Raw genomic sequence first — 16,715 nt, forward strand, 5'->3', positions numbered from 1 at the left:
AATGCCATTAAAAACAGGACATGCCAACTGTGACTTTATAAATCAACTCTGCCTTATAAATCTAAAACACAGTGCTCTCCAAATTTCTGTGATATCAGAGCCAAAAGTATTGAATTGTGACTCATGTACTTTTTTTTCCTTATTAACCTTCTGAGGTAGAGTTACCCATCCAATTTTATCAGGACCATAGTTATCTTGAGCTGAACCCTATATTCTTTTCAGAAAGTGAAAATAACTCTTAAAAGAAAAAAGGCTTCCCAGGCCATGGTACATAAGATACATTTACAATTTTTAATTTGATAATTAAAAAATAAAAATGGTTTGTCTTTATATTTTAAAAAACAGCCCAGCTGTATTATTCTCTATCACCAAGAATTATTATCTGAAGATTTTGTCAGTGCTGATTTGTATAGTTCAGCCTTCACAATCCCATCCTTGATGAAGAATTAATTCCCTCATGGTGTGCACAATATACTCTCACAGCTTTCAGCCTTCTTAGTGCCCGATCCGAGCAAGACGGATATGAAGAATGTAACTCATTCAAGCAACTCCTCCCTGTTCTGCCCCCTCCCTTCACATTCCCCTCTTCTCAAAAATATCTGAAGTATGAAAGTTGTTTTTAAATAGTAGAAGCACCACAATCCATTACCACCACATATGGTCTTTAAACTGAAATATTTTAGTGATGCCTTGGACATCAAAATAAATTTTTAAGATGGATTCTGAATGTGTGGGTCCAGCCCAGGTCTGCAGTTTGTGCAGATAACAGAAACAAAAGGAATTTATAACATTCAGAAAAAGTTAACTTGTTATGTTTAAAATAATGCTGGAAATTATATTTCTTCAAAATGTGGCAAACATGGACTATTGATCAGGATATGAATTAAATGGATTTACAAATCACTAAGAAACAAATCCAAGTTTATGTACTGTGAATTTTCCATGGTGCCTTTAACATACATAGGCTGCTCATAAATTTTTTTAAATAAATGCCAAATCACTAGATTTTTGATGGAAAAAGAATACAGATGGACTGTGTTTTACCTATGTGAAAATCACCAATCCATTTAAAATAAAATCCAAGAGGTTATATACATTCTAATCAAGTAATTGATTATTTTCCTGATTAATAAGAACTACACTTTACACAAAATACTTTATCAGCAGCTGTTTTCTTCAAAAAACCAATAGTCATAGTTTCACAGTTGAAAAAGTTACACATTAAAATATTTTACAATTCATTATATATTCACCAGGTTCCCATTTCCTAAAGGGCTTGTAATATAAAGCAGATTAGAAGGGAAAACCTCAAAAGTTGATTACTTCGACACTAAGTTTTACAGAGGACACTAAGAACCACAAAAAGCTTAGGTTCTATCATAAAATAGTGACCAAATTCCATTCTTTTTTAAAAAATCCAATTAGAAACATCTTTTTTAAAAAACCAAATTCTACAACATGATTAACAGATTTCAAATTAACAGCATTCTGAAAGTCTTCAAAATAAATGATTTTATATAGCTGAAAATATGATAAAAAGTTAAAGCATGATTTTCAAATAGTTGATTATTTCTTGAGAGAATGTGTTTAAGTTTTATTTTCTTTAAACCTATTTTTCTTTTCTCAAAAATAGTCATTAAAGGAAATATTGCTCAACTGACCAAATGAACCTGTCAGGTCAATAGTCAGTTATACCACATTCAATGACAAGGACGGTTGGTCATAGAAATTGGCCGATAGGAACTGATCTCTGATACTGAAGTACCTGGAAGTAGCTATATTATCACTGACTTGAAACATATCCTAGTCATCCCATGTAATATTTAATTCAATTTTTGGTTCCTTGCCTTCTGAGTACTACCTGTCCCCTTTTTCCTTATTTTTAATGTTGTTTGCATAAACTCTGCTTGGATATGTTTGAAATATACTTTGTTTTTAGCTAGTTCACTTAATCTATAGTCTTTATAGAATCTGTCTACATTTCATCCAATGGAATTAATTTGGTTGTAATAACTCTTAAAATTTGGGATAAAATAAGCTATGTGGCTTGTCTTTTAGTGGCAGAGAGGTCCTAGGGGAAGGGACTATCTGGACTGATGTGAAAAATGCAAAAATTATATAAACTTTGTACAAGGAAGCTCAAAGCTTTTTTGGCACTCAGTAAAACACAGTTAGTTCTCTGTTAAAATCTCAGTTTCCACCATCAAAACTTCTTTCGGAATTGTATTATTTTACTGAGCGTTCCTGTAATTAATCCCTAATACAGAAAATACTGGGATGTTAGTATGTATTAACTGAATAAATCTAAAAGACAAAAAACATTAATCACAAAGTTTTAATAAGTTTGAAATTTCCGATATCTGCAAAAGAATCTATCTGGTCTCCTGCTTAAAACAGAGTTTAAATTCTTAACTATTCCAAGACAGTTTAGAGAAGTTTCCCTAATTTTCAAATTAATCTTTCTTATTGGCAATATTATGTACACACTTTAGTGAGGTACCTAAGTCTCCAATAATTATGCCCTTTAAGGGTTCTAAAATAGCCAAATATTAAGAGTATCTGTATTAGAGTCCCTGTTTACTATCCAAGACTTCTACTATAGGTCTGATTTCATAAGTGGATATTCTTAAGTGATGCTGTATACAATATGCACTCTTCATAATGTTGTATTCCAATAATAAGCCTAGTCTAGAAAACTGTCAGTAAATTATTGCACTTTTTCTGGTGTGGCACCTGGACACTTGCTAAAGCTATTTCCTAGGGCATTAATCATTCATTTCAAATACTCAGTAAAATATCAGATTGTAGAGTGATGACTAGCCTGAGCCCCTACATTCTGGGTTAATGTTTTTCAAAATGTTTAAGAATGTATCTTGTGCTCAAATGCTATTTAATAAAGTTGGAAAGTGAGCCCTGATTAGAAATGGGACATGATCTGAAAATGGTTTAAGGTCCTAATTTTACTAAGGAGATATTGAGTAAATAGCCTTAAAAGGTAAAAAGTTCATGATTTCTATTCCCCTTATTATAAAGTATTATTCATGAGCCTACTTGGGTAGAGGGGTAAAGCAATTAGGAAGATAGTCTAAATTGTGTTAATTTGGCAACTAATTTCATATGACTGAGGCATTCTCAACTATAAAAGAGGATGGAAGATGGGCGATTCAAGTGAAAACAGAAGACAATAAAAGGAAAGAGAACTTTTAAATCTGTTTTCCTTAAGTAGTTATATACTAGTCATTGGTATGAGATAGTGCCTGAACCTTACCCACAGATCAAGAAAAAAGCTGACCATGCTGCTACAAACAATAAAAATTTGGGGTGCAAAACAATGCATGACTATGGGACAGATCATGTAAATAAAGAATATATATTAATGATAGTTTCTATAATATAAATAGCCTTTAATAAAAAAAATAATCTTTTTAATAACATTAATACTCACTTCTATTTTCTGGAAAACATGCATGAAAAATGTATTCAATTCATTGCAAAAGGAGAAAAAAAAGTCAATCTAAGGTGAATACTGTACAATTCTGGAGCAAAAATTATTCCTGCTCATTCTTTCTCTACGATGATTATTTTACTTTGAGGGAGCCCAGAATTTCCCTGGGAAATAAGAATCAGATTCTTGTAAATACTGTCCAGGAAAAAAAAAAAAAAAACCTCAAAATACCACTTTGTAACAGGTCTCATTTGTGACTGCTTCCCAAACTTTGCAGATAAGACCCCAAATCATCAAAAGGTTTGATTTATTAAAAAAGAAAAGTCTCTTTTGAAATCTCAAGAGTCCCTTACACCCCAAGCATTTTTCTTCATCAAACAAGGAGTCAAAAACCCACTTCAAACTATAAATTGAACAGCAATGGAAAAATAAGAAATTTTCATTATTTTCCAATCTTAAAGTAATTTAACATCAAACTCCAGTTTACTTGGACCTAATGCAATAATAGATTTTGTTGTGTCCACATTTCAAAACAGAAAACATTTGCAAGACAAAAAGAGAACATCATCCTTTTTCCTTCTCCATCATTTCTATATATTTTGGGTTTTTTTTTTTTTGTTTTGTTTTTTAAAAAAAGATACAAACAATCTTTAAAGTTTACCTTTTTGGACTTAAGGCATAACATGAAATTGCGCATTATTCTAAAGCTTAATTTTGAAATGAACTAGTTTAGTGCTATCAAACCCTGTTTGCGTTTACATTATTTAAATTATATAGTATTTTATTTCTGTTCTTGCTGTAAATTCTAATGCTGTTCATGGATTGTGCAATTCCTATGCAATCAGTCTTTGCCTGTTGACAGTTATTAACAGTGCAGTGTAGAATCCAGATACTGAGCTTTTAGTTTCTTAGTTATCATTTCAGTTCAAAGCATGCTGCTTAATTGTATGGAAGATCCAATCCATTTTTGTTGTCCAGCCACCATGATGTGCATCATTCATTTGTTTCATGAAATATTCCAAAGCCTCTTGCTCAGTTTTATCTAAAGCTAGGGTCTTTCGAATGTATGCAATATCATCAAAAGATTGTAGTTCTGGCATTCCAGAGCCAAGCATCATTGAGAAAAGATTTATGAAGAGATTGGCATGCTGCCGAATAGCTAGATAAGCCTTGTAACACATCTCCTGAAACCTACAAGTAATAAGAACAGTTTGGTCAGTATGGAGTAAATCCTGTTAATACCTTCAGGTCTCTGCTCAAATGTCACATAGTTATCGAGGCCTTCTTAGACAAAACTATAACATACAGCATTCTTCTCCCTATTCCTCTTACCAACACTTTCTATTCCCTGACCTGACACTAGAATGTGAACTCTATGAGTCCATAAGGAGTTTGTTTATTGCTGTCACCAACCCCCAAAATAATGCCTGGCACATTAGGAATAGAATAGGATTTATTAAATGCATGAACTGGTCTATACTAAAGCTTTTAGGGTTAGGTTAGGACCAGGACTGAGCTATACATAAAAGATAATTTTATAAAAGGTTTTTAAAAGTACATTAAGGTTTTCAGATAGACTAATGATACTCCATAAGGTGGTAAGAAAAATTATGAACAAACACGATATTCATGGCTGACTGAATTCCTCACACTGTATGACTAAAAAAGTATTGTATGTAGCGCACTATACATGATTCGTTAATACAGAGAAGGTGGACTCCCAATTTTTAAACAGCAGTAAAGAAAAACTTTTACTGTACGAAGAAATTTAAAGATCACTTTCTTTTTAGGCCTTAACTAATTCAATAAGTTAAACTGGTTTTTCTTTCCATTTTTTTCACAGCATTACACAATAAACACATGAAATATTCAGTTTATGCTACAATGTTAACATAACATATATTATTTTAAATTGCTTGAAAAATATCAATTGCACATTAGCAAGAATTCTTTAGCATGTGCTTTTGATTTCTTCAGCTTACCTCTCAAATTCTCTTGTCTTTGTGCATTCTTGGGCTCCTTTACTAATCACTATTAAGAAATCTTGTGTCAAAACAAACGGCACGCGCTCTCGTTTATAACCAAATTTTTTCTTCTTGTGATCCAAAAAGTGTCCAAAATCTATATGAAACAGCTTCCAAAAATAAGAAATTATGTTAGTTTGACAAACGCAGAAATACAGTGTTCCAAATTAGTAAATTTAAGAATGTCAACATATTTAAAAAGAGGAAGCTATTACTTGTCCATCATCTTTAACCATGATATTACTATTGTGACGATCTCCAATTCCCAAAATGAAGGTGGCAACACAATATCCAGCACATGATCGTGTAAACAAATCGATGGCTGCATCATATCTACAAAGAAGTAAGCATGCGTTAGTATGGAAGTACAGAATGATCCAGTCCAAACTGGGAAAACGTGGTCAGGGTCTCTAGTGAAGTCTGTATTAAAACAACGAAAACAATCACTGACGTTAGGGGAAGGAAGTTAATTATGTTAAAAAATCTGATGAACTTTAGGATTCTGAAGTTATCAAAGGTTTCTAAGAAAACTTCTAAATATTCTCTGACCAAAGCATAATTCTTATAGTGAAAAAATACTTAGTGTGTCATTAAAATAAAATTTTTGAATCATTTTAACAATGAATTGGGAGTAAAATTTTTCATTTTCATTTTTATTAATTTAATGTTAATTTAACATTAACTTCTAAAAAAAGAACAAGCATTAAGAAAAACAGATTTTAGATTCTTGGAGTCCACCAAATTATAAACAATTTTGATCATTTAAATGCAGTAACCTCAAACATTTCAAAGGCTGAACACATCTTTTTCCAAAGTAAATACAATTTTTTCTTCTGGTCTAACTCGAAATATACACAACCATTAAAAAATTTATCTATTGAAAACTTAGATTAACATAGAAGAAAAGGATAATAAACTCACATCTCTCCCTTGTTCTTGTCTTTGAGCCACTGATGGAGTGTGTGGCTGTTGAACTGCAGTGCACCTTTCAGGCCTCCTTTACACTGAATCTGCATTATAGTGTGAGAATTTCTCACCACCTCGATAAGTCCCACACAGTCACCAATTGACAGACATCCATAAGGTAACATTCTGAAAAAGGATCAAGATATTTGCAATTAGTTGATGAGATTTTAAAACAGCAAATATTTTGTCTTTCTTTTTTTTTAATGTGAAGATCTAATTGGCTTCATTAGGAGATTCATGAATCAAGTGGCATTCCATCTAGCAAATAGAAGCGTGCTCCCCCAAATAGCAAGTATTTTAATGGGCTAATAAAGGAATATTCTATGTGCAAATTTATCAAGTGGGACCCTTACTCCTTTAATCTAGTTTTAATTTTCTTTTATTACAGAATGCCAAACATTCCTAGAAAAATCCTCAAATTATCTGCAATCATTTATTGCAACCTTCAACTGTGAAAGCATTTAACTGTACTTAAGAAAAGCATGAAGATCACTGTGGCAACTCAAAGTATATAAACATTTATGACTTTAAAAATATGGGTGAACTTAAAGATGTTTAATGGACATTTAAATGATACCTTAAGGTATCAGTTCTTAAGTTTTTAGTTTCAGGACTCCTTTGAACTCTTAAAAATCATCAAGGATACAAAAGAGCTTTTATTTATGTGGGTTATATCTACTGACACTAGAAATTAAAATTTAAAAATTTCAATATTTGTTAATTCATCTAAAGTAATATTTATATTTCTTTACATAAAAATACTATCTTTTACAAAAGAAAAACCTTAAAAACCAAAACAAAAAACCCTTAGAAGAGTGATATTGTTTCTCATTTTTTCAAATTTCTTTAATGTCTGGCTTAATAGCACTGAGGTGGCTTCTCACATATGCGCGTTTGTATTCAATCTTATGCAAAGTTTTTTTTTTTTTTAAACTTGACATAATTGTATTAGTTTTGCCAAATATCAAAATGAATCCACCACAGGTATACATGTGTTCCCCACCCTGAACCCTCCTCCCTTCTCCCTCCCCATACCATCCCTCTGGGTCGTCCCAGTGCACTAGCCCCAAGCATCCAGTATCGTGCATCGAACCTGGACTGGCAACTCGTTTCATACATGATATTTTACATGTTTCAATGCCATTCTCCCAAATCTTCCCACCCTCTCCCTCTCCCACAGAGTCCATAAGACTGTTCTATACATCAGTGTCTCTTTTGCTGTCTCGTACACAGACAGGGTTATTGTTACCATCTTTCTAAATTCCATATATATGCGTTAGTATTACTCAGCCATTAAAAAGAATACATTTGAATCAGTTCTAATGAGGTGGATGAAACTGGAGCCTATTATACAGAGTGAAGTAAGCCAGAAAGAAAAACACCAATCTTATGCAAAGTTTTAACTGAAGCATATGAAGAAAATCTGGCCTCACACAGGTATGTAGTTGGAAAAAGGAGTATCGTAGTAGTCTTTTCAGATAATTTTTCTTTTACACTGTTTTAAAACTTGATAAGTGATAATTTCTCAAGTTGCAGTATGGAAAGTGAAACCGTATCAGTAAACTTTTCATACTCTGTAACATGAAGACCCACCCATTTGTTCATCTTGCCTCTGAATGGAACTTTTACCCATACATGACTTAATAATATCCTACACTGGTCATTTGGAAGATATTAGTTCACTCAGATATGGAGATCTTTCAAATTATGGTACTTTTTTAAATTATATCAACTGAAAAAAAAAAATCACAGTTGCTAACATTGTCACTGATCTCATCAGAAAAATCTTTAATTTGGGGGAAGCTCACAGCAGTAGATACAAGGTTCTCAAAATTCTAATTTTTGCTTGAAAGCTCAAATTTGATCCTTGACAACAAATGCTGTCAGTTGTTTTCTCTGAAGAGACTCATATTGTTCACACTCAAGAAATTGTTCATGCTCAAGAAAATGTCTGCCAAACATCCATGTCTGAATAACCACATTCTATTAGTTGTTCTTTAAGTCAAAATGATGTTCCAGGATAAAAGCAGTTAGTTTAGCTCACAGCTCAAATAACCAATCAATGCTTTTTCCTTGATGTAAGCATACTTTGATGTGAAGCAGAAGTGCTTTAGGGATACTTCCCATTCACCACATAGAATATAAAAAAGGACAATGTAGTCTCAAGCACAGAGATGTGAGGATTTACAGAGACAATGAAAAAAAGTATCTAATATGCCAACTGTCACATAAGTACTAAAGTATGTTTTTTCTTGCTCTGTTGTTCTCATAGGCTACTTACTTCTTAAATTCCTCAAAGAGTTTAACTTATTTTCACTTTCTCACTTAATTCCTTGTAACCTTGTGCCTACCATTTTACTGACTCTTCTTAAAACTAACCATGAATCATCAAATCCAAAGGCTTTTTCATAGTCCTTATGTTCTTAAACTCCTGAAGCAACTGATACTGTAAATTGTTTGTAATTCTCTCCCCTCTTCTGGGTTCTGTGAATCTTACTCTGGTCTTCCTACCCTTTTGATCATTTTTCTTCTGTGATCTTTCCTTCTATCTGTTCTGGTAAATACAGGAATTTCTTAAGGTGGTACTCCTGACCATTTTCCCTTATTTTAATTTTATTATTATTATTGAACATGCTCATAGTTACATAATGGATTACATAATCCAATAAGGATTTTCTAAAGGGTTACATAATCCTATAAGGCTTATTATTAAAAAATTAAACTTTAAATTTAAATTTACTTAAGTTAAAAGACATAATAACTTTCCAAAGATCCACCTTACTTTTCAATAATATAGCTCGCTTAAATTCAGATGCTGTTTTTGCACAGTCACTAATTTGCAATTTGACTCAAGATTAAAGAGTTTATAAAGTTTAGAATTAGAAAATTAATATCATGAAAGAAACTTTCTTTTAAATTCTTAACTTCTGAACGAAAACTGGGGCCTTTTGTGTCTCTAAATACAGTTGGCCCTCCACAACTGTGGGTTCTGGATACTTGGCTTCAGCGAACTGCAGATGGAAAATATTTGGGGGAAAAAAAATCCAGAAAGTTCCAAAAAGCAGAACTTGAATTTGCTACACACAGGCAAATATTTACACAGCCTTTAATGATACTAGGTATTGTAAGTAATTTAGAACTGACAAAGTATACAGGAGGATGTGCATAGCTTTTATGCAAATACTATGCTATTTTATATAGGAACTTGAGCATCTATGGACTCTGGAATCAGCAGGCGTCTGGGAACCAATCCACAGCAGATACCAAGGGAAGACTGTTAGTGACAGTATGAAGGCAACGGCAGAGTCTTTACCAGCTTATCAGAGACAGTTCTTCTAACTTAGCTGAATCTCATTAGCCATTCTGAGCCAAGGAAGAAGAGGACAAATGGAAAGTACCACAGTGTACTCAACTAGTGTTAGTTATTACTCTATACATTTATAGATATATGACTATATTCTTTCTAATTAATATAGCTTACAATTAATATTTACTAATGGTTTACTTTTTCAGGATAACTTTCAACATACATGTCGCCTTACTGGTTACCTACCGAAGATCAAGACCTTGATTTTGCCAGATATTTTCCATAATGCGAATAATCTGAAGGGTTAGCATATCTTGCCGTAAATCTGAAATTCAAATAATATGTACAGCACCACTTAATGCCACAAGCACAAATTTGAGTATCACATCGTCACAATGTTTTTAAACAGAAAATATATAGAATTATATTTGCTCTTCAAAATAATCTGTAAGGAAGCAATAATCTGAGTTTTTAACCCATTTCTAAAGTATCTGCATAAACACATCTGTATAACAATGTAGGATAAGTGGGCACATATTTCACAAAAAAATTAAAATATATAAATTACTTATTTTTCTGAATCCTTAAATTTGAATATGTTTATATTAAAATATTTGGATTAACAGAGTTCAGAGCTGAAAGGTCATTTCCTAATGGAAACCTATCCATGATACATTTCAAATGTATATAGAATATAGAATATAAAAATATATTCCCCCACAGCCTATTCTCCAAATGAATTAGGACCTTCTTTTATGACTCCTTAGCAGACTATATCTACCAGGTTGTAGTTTTGTTTCTGTAGTTATTTGTTCAACGTCTCTCCTTTCCCTGCTAGACTATAAACTCTAAGAAGGCATGGATTCCATTTTGTGTATTCTTACAACCTCAGGACCTAGCATGTCAAATATTTATGGAGTGAATGGATATACATTTAAGCAAAATGATTTTCAGGCCTTCTGATTCTAAATTGAATACATCTTTTCATTTCAAGAATTATAAATACTAAATGTTATGACATCTGCTTAATATCACATATTTTACCACATGCATATTCCTTAAATGGCTTTCAATAATCTTCATGGTTCATAAATATCCTGTGTATAAAAATATAGCTAAGTTAATGTATCATAAGCCCATTAATACTCTTACCATCCCCATTTTTAAAGATGATCTCATTGTTCTGAAAGAGTAACTCTGACATGATGTCTGGGTTCTCCCAATTCAACCACAGTGGCCTTTTTGCAGAAGACATAATTCGACACTCTTCAAGCCTTTAACAGAGTTGAAAATTTTACTCGGAACCTTAGCTTTGTTATTCTTTATAGTCTCAATTTATTTCAAAATACATATACAATATAGCTTTTTGAACTGTTATAGCAATTTTAAACTTTCTCCTCAGTTTTACGTATGAAATAATTTCTAAGGGCATATAAAGAAAAAATACATAACAAAAAGCTTAAAAACTTCTACATAGAATATGTATTTTCCACAAATATAGGTATATAATCATTAGTTTTACAGATATTACATTCTGTTTCTTATCCAATGATATCACAAATTCTGGCCATAGAAAGTTTTAAATTCTATTGTTAAAGCAGTAAAAACTCATTCTGAATAAATGCAGTTCTGAACTTAAGAAAATATTATTACTCTTGTTTTACAGGGTAGGAAAAGGAAAGAGATGCATATATCATTGAATACAATTATTATGGACATTTTGACTTTTTCCAAGATTTTCTTCAGAGAAAGTATGTGTTTAAATATATCAATAAAACTGCCAATAAAGTTCCTTACCTGAGATTTCCCAGCTGATGAGCAGGGTTTAGAGGAGACAGAAAGCCCTGGAGAGCATCCATGAAATCTGGTCGCCGCATTTGCTCAACTAAAAACTTCATCTGTACCTGATAGATAAGCAAAATCATGGTTAGAAGTTGACTTGATAAAAGGTAAAACTAACTGCTAGTATCTTTTACGCATTGGAACCTCATCAGTGTGTAATTTTTGAATCCATATCCTGGACTGGCTGCATTCTAACTAGAAGGGTCTCTGTAACATTCTATACCACAGAGCAGCACAACTCAGGCAGAGAGGTGAGAGTTACAGTACTGTGTACCTTCCTCTAAGAAGGTACTGCATCCTGACAGAGGCTATGTTTTGGCTCTAGATCAAAGCACGGTCAACTATGGCTTGTAAGTCAGCTGCTGGTTTTTCTGAGTCAAACTGCATTGGAACACAGTCACATCTATTCGTTCTGATAGTTGCTTTTATACTAGAATAGCAGAGTTGAGTAGTTAAAACAGACTGTGTGGCCTGCCAAGTCTAAAATATTCACTATCTGATTTTTTAAGAAAAAGTCTGCAGATCTTTCTTCTAGAGGAAAAACTATGGAGACATATTAGCTTAGCTTAATACTCTAACTTTTAAGCTTTTTCAGAAAACACCACATTCTTTGTTCAGTAAAGAAGATCTAGGGGATTGTTGGGAAAACTTTCATGCTACTAAGTTCTAGTACATAGCTGGAAAGAAACATCCTTTGTAAATCACTTTTTTAGTCTACTTTATCACAGCCAACAAATCAATATGAAAACTTCAGTTTAGAAGAATACTTAAATTTACAAATTTAACATCTAATTTCTTTTTTCTTACCTTAGTTACAATAAAATAAATTTTATTATTTCAAAGTAGTCTAATTTCCTCTCACTCACAATTCCAGCAGCAGAAACAGTACAATTATTTTCTAATAACCTATATTTGAACTTACATACTACAATTGCAATAAAATCAACTCAGTTACATACTGATATTTAGATTAATACACTAACTTTCTTTTAAAGTTGTTTCTTTTCAAGCAATATTAGTGATGATGTTGAAAAAAGTTATTCACTACTATTAATTTACATTGTCCTTTGGGGACCACCTAATAAACTGGACTTTTCTTTTTTTCATTCACTAGAAGTGAGGGATAATCTCACTTTTTACTGTAGGTTGTGTTGGACTGAAAAATAGATAAGAAGGAGGAAAAGGTTATGAGAAACCTTTATATAACTGCAGATGACTTGAATGTGTGAACTATTCACTGTGTGACTGAGTCCATTTTAAGCTTAGAAATACAGAAACTAAATTTCTTTTTGCTCATTTTCAGGGTCATTACTAATGGAAAAGAAATGACACAGAGTAAGGAAAAATCAATTTCAACACTTAGGGCTAAACAACAAGGTCCTAATGTATTGCATGGGGAACTATATTCAGTATGTTGTGATAAACCATAATGGAAAAGAATATTAAAAAGGGCTATATAAAAGAGAAAGGAATGTAAAGAGAAAGGAACTAATATTTACTGGGCACCTTCCATGTTCTAGGGACTATGATAGGTACTTTGTGTACCTGGTTTGATTTAATTCTCACATCAACCCTATGAGGAATGTATTAGTCCCATTTTATAGATGAGGAAAACGAATCTCAAGAGACTAATGTATCTAACATTATATTGCTTGGATCAAAATCTTAAACTGCCTAATTCTAAGGCATATATACTGGGCTCTCAAATAACTCTGCTCTATTGCAATGAAGGAGTCTCAAAAACACACTGAAGAGTCCCATACCTTTTGTGTTTCATCCTTCTTCTCTTGTTTGAGAATGTCAGTCAAGTTAATGAGCTTTTCCATAGCCTCAACTTGCCTATTAAGGTGCTTCAGATACATCCCACATGCACGGCAATAGGACTCCAAAAGCAGGCCAAACCTCTGACTAACTGTTTTATTGTGCATCTCAGATCTAAAAGACCAGTGCAAGCGAACGAGAGAGCAAGAGAGGAAGGGAGGGAGAGAAAGAGGCAGGGAGGGAGGGAGAGAGAGAACTGTAAATGAGTATACACAGAACCTTCTGTAGGAAAATAAGAAAACCCATTTTCTAAATTCAAAAAATATTATATAATCATACTAATTATAAAGCCTATCATTTAGGAGCAAAACAATTAAAGAGTTTCAGGTAGTTCCTGAAAATATAAATTTTAAAAAATCTAGAATTTTAGGTTTATTTCAATTACCTTTCATTTACTAGTCTTAGCACAAAATATATAAACATGAAAAAAGGAAATCAGGCAGAAAAATAATAAAACGAACAGGGAGGGAATGAAGAGGTCCGTGAACACTATTTGACTCTTCTGACATATAATGTCCCTTTTCTGTACTGTGCCTGAATTTAAGTTATTTTAAACCTAGCTTCCAGATTCAATTTTTGGTTTAATATTAAAAAAAAAACCATGTTAATTATAAACCTGTTTCTGAATTTATAAAAACGTGCATGGTTTATGACCTCTAACTTTGTGTATTAGATATATCAATTCTGCAAAATATCTTTGTTCTTAATTATCTTATTTTCTAGTAAGGTTTCATCATTATTGTTCTGAATTCCAAGGGAAGATTTTTTTTGGGGGGTGGTTAAGGAATATCTTAACCCACACATACAGTGAAATCAATTGCAACATTAATCTAGACCTGGCAAATTTTACTTTTCTTAAAGTAGAATCAAAGTCTTTAAAAATATTTCAGCTCTCATTCCTGTATAAAATTTAGTTTTAATTTTACTGCTTATTTAATGTTAAAGAGAAAAAGCTGAGAAAGTTCATGGTACAATATACTTTCAGTATAGAAAACTCTTCTGGATAAACAAAAACAATAGTAGATAAGTAATACAGAAGTATACATTAATACATGTATACATTATACATTAGAATACAAGTAATATTTATATAAAGAATTAAATGGAAAAATAATTTGACTTACTTTAAATGCCAAAAGAAAAAGTGACCGATCCTTTGATTAGTTAACGCTTTTTTGAGTAAAAATCTCACAAGCAGGTTATCCAAATACTGTTCATATTTTAGTACCTATGTCAGTAAAAACATACATAAAAGCAAAGCCACATCAATCAGTGTAAGTTTCTTCATTGCTGAATTTAAAGAAAAAAATTTTTAGGAAGAAAATACTCTTGATGATAAAACTGATTTTTACAAAAGTATAAAACCAGCTAATACAGCATTTTTTGCAAATTGCACGGATTTAAAATAAAACATTATTTTTCTATTTTACATTATTTTACCTGTACTAGCTGAATTAGGTACTGAGAAAGTTTGTCATCTGTTAAATATTTTTCTAAGCACCGAACAGCAAAACCTCGAACCATAGGATCTGGGTAATTGCAGTCCAGAAGCTCCATAGCCTGTTCAGGCTTGATTGGAGGCCAATCTTTTACCAAGCAGTACATCTGTGTATGAGTGAGATAATAAATTATATTTAAAAAGCAAAAATAGTTGTGAATGAACCCTCTAAGACATTGTCTTAATTTCTCACTGTAAAATTAGATGAAAGCCCCCCTGATGAATTCAGTGCTTAAAATGTTTAATTCTAATTAATTTTTTCAGTGAAAGTTATGTAAGCGGTATTTTTTACTACACAGATCTTCCTTGACTTACAATGGGCTTATGTCTTGATAAGCTTATCATATGCTGAAAATAGCTCAATGCATTTAGCACATAATCTACTGAACATCATCGCTTAACTCAGACTATCTTAAACATTCTCAGAACACTTATATTAACCCACAGTTGGGCGAAACCATCTAACACAAAGCCTATTTTATTACGGCTGCATGGGTACCGACTAGTTGTAAGGATACTGGTTGTTTACCCTCATGATCACCTGGCTGACTGAAGCTGTGGCTCACTACTGCTGCCCAGTATCAGGAGAGACTATTTTACCACATATTGCTAACCTGAGGAAAGATCAAAATACAAAATTTGAAATAGTTTCCACTGAATGCATATCACTTTCTCACGACTGTAAAGTCAAAAAATCTTAAGTTGAACTATGGTAAGTTGAGGACCATCTGTATTATCATTATTAATTAATTTAAAACACAGTCTACTTCATCTCTTACACTTATACAGATTTTCTGAGAGAAAACAATTTGAACGACATACCAAATTTGTGCAACAGTTATTCAGTAATTTCAAACATGCATTTACCTGAGCTACTTCATCTCTAGAGTTCCATTTAACAGACAGAAGCAATTTGGGTAGAATTTCGGGGATAGTTACACAATAGTGTCTATGTGGAAAAGACAAAACAAAACAAAAAACATTCTTACATGTTATCCAAAAGACCTAAATGTCTAAATTTTCAACTATGAAATCTCTAAGAAGTTCCAAACATTTTTAAAATTTCTTACCATGACTAGCCTTTCTTAAAATCAAAACAAATCTTTGTTTAACACTATAGCTGCACCTAAATATATTTAGAGACAGTTATAAATGGCATGGAAGACAAAAGGAAAATCCAAATGGAGGACAACTACTTAGGAAAAATTATAAATTTATAACATTCTTTACATAGTTTCTATTATTAATCATGAACCATGGGAAGAGTTCCCACTTCTACTGTGGTCAGTGGACAAAACTTACATTTAAATGAACTTTCTGCAGAAATGCACTGCAGCTTTATTTAAATAAACCAATGTACACTTACCAAGTCGTAGGGTAATTTCTTCAAAAGTAAAAATAGGGCATTACATTGTTACTTTCAGGAAGCATAAGAAAATACGAAAAATGGAAGGAACTCTTAAAAATGGAAAATATCTAGGCTAACTAAATCAGAATTAAATGGGTCTAAAACTACAGGTACTTTTTGAGGGGGTGGATCTTAAATTTTATTTGAAAACAAAACCAAAAAACCAAATCTAAGAAAAGGTCATGTTAAGGATTTAGAATTTTAAAAAAGCCTTTAATCTGCAAGTTTAGTACTAATGCATCATGATTTTCTAGAAATACTGATCTACATCCATAATTTAAAAAAGGATAATGCTTATAATAAAAAAAAGTATTAATTATGCTTTATTTACTCTTAATAGGTAATGACAGAAACATGGCAAGATCAAGCCAAAGTCAGTTCTTTCTTGTGAAATAGAAGAAACA

At 32.2% G+C, this 16,715-nt stretch overlaps 1 protein-coding gene across 1 annotated transcript in view; it reads right to left on the reverse strand.

Annotated features, from left to right (window-relative positions):
• Positions 1-1,153: 1,153 nt before the first annotated feature.
• PIK3CA (phosphatidylinositol-4,5-bisphosphate 3-kinase catalytic subunit alpha) overlaps positions 1,154-16,715 on the reverse strand; it is an 86,110-nt gene continuing 70,548 nt past the window's right edge. The window contains exons 11-21 of the mRNA XM_055568990.1: positions 15,771-15,852; positions 14,846-15,010; positions 14,530-14,633; positions 13,348-13,519; positions 11,540-11,646; positions 10,895-11,016; positions 9,989-10,067; positions 6,391-6,561; positions 5,685-5,802; positions 5,428-5,579; positions 1,154-4,636 (exon numbers count right to left, since the gene is read on the reverse strand). Of these exons, the coding sequence (XP_055424965.1) occupies positions 4,366-4,636; positions 5,428-5,579; positions 5,685-5,802; positions 6,391-6,561; positions 9,989-10,067; positions 10,895-11,016; positions 11,540-11,646; positions 13,348-13,519; positions 14,530-14,633; positions 14,846-15,010; positions 15,771-15,852 (1,543 nt within the window). The 3' untranslated portion in view covers positions 1,154-4,365. The remainder of the gene's footprint in view (positions 4,637-5,427; positions 5,580-5,684; positions 5,803-6,390; positions 6,562-9,988; positions 10,068-10,894; positions 11,017-11,539; positions 11,647-13,347; positions 13,520-14,529; positions 14,634-14,845; positions 15,011-15,770; positions 15,853-16,715) is intronic.

This window comes from Bubalus kerabau, chromosome 2 (assembly GCF_029407905.1).
Source record: "Bubalus kerabau isolate K-KA32 ecotype Philippines breed swamp buffalo chromosome 2, PCC_UOA_SB_1v2, whole genome shotgun sequence".
NCBI classification, from domain to species: Eukaryota; Metazoa; Chordata; class Mammalia; order Artiodactyla; family Bovidae; genus Bubalus; species Bubalus kerabau.